General features: G+C 48.4%; 1 protein-coding gene across 1 annotated transcript; it reads right to left on the reverse strand.

Moving 5' to 3' along the window:
* Window positions 1-735: 735 nt before the first annotated feature.
* On the reverse strand, window positions 736-4,265 carry LOC311120656 (protein fem-1 homolog A-like). The gene has a single exon (XM_084195241.1). It carries the CDS (start codon window positions 4,121-4,123, stop codon window positions 2,270-2,272), a length of 1,854 nt encoding a protein of 617 aa, XP_084051367.1. The 5' UTR covers window positions 4,124-4,265; the 3' UTR covers window positions 736-2,269.
* Between the last annotated feature and the right edge of the window lie 961 nt (window positions 4,266-5,226).

Raw genomic sequence — 5,226 nt, forward strand, 5'->3', positions numbered from 1 at the left:
GACTACAAATAGCGCCCAGAGTCTTTCAGGGCCAGGTCACGTGGTCATGAAAAACTCCATGTCCCTAGAAATAACCACGCCAGCAGGGAAGGCCTAGGGCTCAAACTTGAACCCTTATCAGTTAAGTGTAGTTATCTGGCTTTAATAGGTGAGTTGCATGGGAACCCGTAGAGCAGGGAGGGATAGTGTTCTTCCATCACACCTATTTTAATACATCTAAATATAAGGGCCTCCGTAATACGAGTGTTAGTCAGTCTAGCTGTCTGTTACTCCTTCATATCCACTCTACCCAGCCCTCTCTGAGCAGTGGGGTTGCCACTGGCCTGGCCAGCCCTGTACATGTGGCATAGGGAAAGGAACACAGTGAGAGGGTTAAAGGTGAGAGGAGATACAGTCTGCTGCTAATTAACACAATGGCTTGGGATTGTTGTAACAGTGCAATTTAAGCAGTTATCAGAAGTGATTAGAATGAATGTAACTGAATTGAGACTGGAGAACTGAACTGTATTGTATTTTAAAACAGACATTGCGCTAATCAGGAGTTAACTGCTCTGCAACAATTGCCTAACACCTAAATGTCACCTATGAAAAATAAAAATGTCATCACAATGTGCATTTCACAATGGCTCAACAACAGGTTGAACAACAGAGAGATAGAGAAAAAAAAAAGAGGGGAGAGAGAAAGAAAGAGGAGAGATTCAACGCATCCTCTAGCCAACACAAACACCCACTTGCTGCAGGAATACTGAATTTTATTCAAGTATCTCAACACAGTTTTGTTCCGAAGTTACCGTCAGTTAAATTAATCAATCAGTTGTTGAGAGAGAGGCTGTGACTCCATAGCCTGGATGTTGTAAAGTTACCCTTTAGGATTCAGAGGTTTTTCAAAGTGCATTCAATCAGGTGGGTTTTTACATAGGGACAGACAGAAACCAATGAAAGCATGTATGATAAAATAAGATAACACAAAAAACTGAGATTGTCAACAACAAAAAGAAAGAATAAGACTAAAAGATGCAGTGTGTGATTCGTTCCCCATCACCTGCATCTGTGGTTAATAGGATCAACTCTTGGTTTTGATATCAACAACGAGTGACTGCATAGATTCCAATCGTTCTGCATGGGCTGTAGATAGCTAGGCTTGAATAGATGACCTGATACTGGGATCAACAGTCCATAAACATTCACTGAGGAGGAGATCTCCACCTCTCCTTTCTCACAGTGTCCAAACTGTCCAGAGGGAGACTTCCAGAGATTGACCAAGCTGTAAAACATGTCGCACAGTCTAGACAGAGCTAAAGAAGAGATCTAGGCTAGAACAAACTGTATTCTTATGAGAGTTCCCATGCTAGTCTGCACTCCACAGTTGTTAGTCGCTCCATTCGTAGTAAGCTAGTTCAGTAAGTTAAGGCTAACCTGTAAGATAAACACATTTAGAGACACAAAATATAAGGCTGAGTTTTGGCATAAAATGGTTTTCAAACAGTCCTTAAAATATAAAAGTAAAAGGCAAGGGATTAAATAATGCTCAATTGATGATAAAAATATATTGATGGCAAGCAGCCAATCACACTGTGTGTACTTTGTTTGTTCAAAGGATGCTTCTTGATAACCTTGCAAAACAAGACAGATTTAACAAACAAGCTATCCTGTTCACTCTTTAAGGCTCTCATGTCATGCAATATTTGATGATGCCCTATCAAGTAATACAGCTTCCATTCCCACCTAAAAACAAGCCAGCACCCAATACATACAGGCACTACCATACTTTTCTTTCGGTGAGCAGTCTTCCTTCTTATAGAGAAAAACAGAAGAAAAATAAAAAGACAAAGCATAAAAGCCTAAAATCAAGTCAAGGTTTTTTTCTCCCACCTGCAAACAAATAGCAACCTAGCACTTAGAAAGTGTCCATGTCTTAATAATAATAATACCTCATCTAAAGAGAGCCCTGACCAGATGCATGTAGCCACAGTTAAGATGCTCCCAGTCTGTGGTCAGTATAATGTTTTGTGGCCGGGAGGATTATTGCTGTGATTTGGTCTGAATCTGAGACAGAGCTCACAGTCTGGAGTTAGGAGAGGCACAGAGAGAGGAGAAACCATAGGGAAGTGGGGTGGGGTGGGGTGGGCTGGGCTGGGGTAAGGATGAGGGGAGTCAGGGGGACATGGGTGAGATGGGGTGAAGATGATGGGGGTCATTGATGAATGGTTTAAAAGGGGTCTGGGGCAAGGATGGGGACAGGGTGGGGATATTTAGGGAGAGGGGGGTTTCAGTGCAGCTCAATAAACACCTCCATCTCCTCAGAGATGATGCCCTTGTAGGGCAGTCTGTGCTTCTCGATGGCGCGCGCCGCCAGGCACTGCAGAGTGACGTAGTTGAGGGGGAAGAGGGCCGGGTGCCCGTTGCTCTGTTCGTCCAGCAGGTCGTACGCAGTCTTCCTCTGGGAGTTGGTGGCGTCGAAGTGAGCGCCAGCCCTCACCAGCAGTGCCATGATCTCCGGGCAACCGTTGCTGGCGGCGACGTGCAGGGGCGTATTGTTATCGCAGTCCCGCGAGTCCACGTCCGCCCCGCACTCCAGAAGCAGCGAGGCCACGGTCTGGGAGGGGAAGTGGCCTACGGGGTAGCGGCCCACTGACGTGGTATCCTTGTCCACGGCCATATGCAGGGGGGTGAAGCCGCTCCTTGCCCGCGGGTTCAGCTTCAGGAGGCGGTACACAGTCTGCTTCTTCTGGTGCTCTTGCTCCGCAGTGCACTCCAGCTTCTCCAGCAGGAACACCAGGTGGAGGATGATGGCCAGGGCCTTGGTGAACTGGGGGGCTTCGGGGGGGCTGTCCCTCTGGGCCACCGCCCTCTCCACCTCCCTCACACTCTTCCCCAACACCCCCATCAGGTCGTGGAAGGTGACTCGCGTGGCCAGGGTGCCCTTGGCCCGGTCCTGCAGCACGAAGGAGAAGAGCTCGGCGAAGGACAAGAAGCTGCTGGCTGTCATGGGGCTGAGGGGGTCCAGGTTACTCTGCTGCATGTCCAGGGCATACTTCCACAGGCTGATGCAGCGCTCAAAGTTGCCAGAGTCGGCGTAGACGGCCCCTCTGTAGCGGATGTAGTAGGAGGTGTCGGGGTGCGAGGGCCCCAGGACTCTCTCGCGGACCAGCAGGGCCTGCATCCGCATCTCGTCAGGGTCTGTGATTAGAGCCTCCAGCTCCTCTGCCGTGCTCACCTCCCGGGCACAGTCGTAGGCAGGGACAGGGGGACCCGGAGGGGGCTTGACCAGGAGTCCCACCTTGTCAGCTGGTTGTCTCAGCTCCATGGCTCTCCTCCAGTATCTCATGGCCCCCAAGAGGTCTCTCTTCTTATCCACAAAGGTGGCCCCCAGGAGTTCGAGAGCATCGACGCGTTCTTCTCGTGAGGAGCGGGGCTGGTGGGCGAGGTACTCCACGATGTTGGTGTGGCCCGTGACGCTGGCGGCCAGGAGAGGGGTCATGCCATAGCCGTCCCTCTCCATGCGGGCGTTGCATTTCAGCAGCATCTTCATGATGTCCAGGCTACCGGACTCAGCACAGTCGTGGAGTGCCGTGTTGCCTTTCACACTCTTGCGGTTGACATCGGCACCACGCTCCAAGAGGAACTTGGCTATCTCTTTGTGGCCCTTGTAGCAGGAGATCATCAGGCAAGTGTGGCCGTGGCGGTTGGCTACCTCCATATCGGCTCGGTGTTCCACCAGGTAGCGGACAATCTCCAGATGACCATCGAAGCAGGCAGCGCGGAGAGGCGTTGAGTTGGTCAGCGTAGTGTTGTTGACAGAGGCACCGTGTTTAAGGAGTGTGCGGACGACAGGGAGGTGACCAGCCGCCGAAGCCGCCCATAGCGGGGGAGCCCCTTCAATCGTCTCGCCGTCAAAGTTCACCGAGCCTCCTAGTTCCACGTTAGCTTTACAATGTTCAAGCAAATAGTCGGCAACCTCTAAGTGTCCGTATCGAGAGGCAATGAGGAGAGGGGTGCCTCCCTGCGTTTTCTCCTCGGCGAGAGCCTCCAACTCCTCGGGACTTTTGTCACTCAGCAACTTCTGGATAAGTTTCAGCTTACCATCTCTGGCCGCGTTGAAAACCGCCGTCGTGAAATCCATTTTAACGTATTTCGGCTCTCTCACTGGCCATCAACCCCCTAGCAACGTTTGTAGAACATTAGGGAAGGGACTGTCTTTTCAAAATAAGAAAATAAACCTTGTCCGTAGCTCGGTTTCTCCCTGGCATTTCTCTGCCATTTTAAGGCTGCTGTCAAGATGGCGTTTGTGTTCTTTGACAGATCTGTGTTTACAATTTACGCTTAGCATCTTGGTTTATGTAGTCTTTGAGAAATAACTTTACAACGGATGAAACGGCACTTTCCGACTGATTAGAAATATAATTCCCATGAGGCATTTCGTACGAGTGAACTCAGCGCTAGATGGTTTGAAACGGGAAGTGTAGTTTTTAGGCGAACGTGTGCCTCGTTCACTGGAATAATTAGTAGCTTCCTTGTAAACGTACTTAAACTACAATCCCCAAGGACCCCGAAACACAAAGCTCAGGATCGCCCTAAAACTAAAGTGGCATCATTTTTCATTTTACAGAATAAATATTAATGGTACTGTATTTCTGTCGTCTACCTTTTAGACGGAACATATACCTCACATCTACACTGATACAAAAATAATTTTCATTAGGGAAAATAGTCTGTCTTGTGCTGTCTGTCAGCTATACCTGGCGAGAGTAGCAAATTAGGTGCTGTCCAAGGTGCTGAATTGTTATCTGGAATAGGCCTATGTGGGTGTGGACCCCTTCACATTCATTAGGCCCCTACAGATCATTCCCAAATCCCAAATAAGATATATTTTTCATTAAGCATGACATGCAAATACAATTTTTTAAAATTTAAATACCATCAATCTATGGAGCATTGTGGCATAGCTTGGGTCTTCATTGAATGATGTGTGGGTAGTAGATCCATAGGTGGCACTATAGTCTATTGTAATCAAATAACAGTGGATGTATAGCAGATACACACTGAATGTACAAACATTAGGAACACTAGAACAGCCTCATTTCGTCGGGGAATGGACTTTACCAAGGTGTTGACTCCAATGCTTCCCACAGTTGTGTCAAGTTGGCTGGATGTATTTTGGGTGGTGGACCATTCTTGATACACATGGGAAACTGTTGAGCGTGAAAAACCCAACAACATTGCAGT

This window comes from Coregonus lavaretus (assembly GCF_964263955.1).
Source record: "Coregonus lavaretus genome assembly, contig: HAP1_SCAFFOLD_5769, whole genome shotgun sequence".
Taxonomy (NCBI): Eukaryota; Metazoa; Chordata; class Actinopteri; order Salmoniformes; family Salmonidae; genus Coregonus; species Coregonus lavaretus.

What these genes read in the sequence shown, in the direction of transcription:
- LOC311120656 (XM_084195241.1), bottom strand. Translation starts at nt 4,123, where the DNA reads ATGGATTTCACGACGGCGGTTTTCAACGCGGCCAGAGATGGTAAGCTG.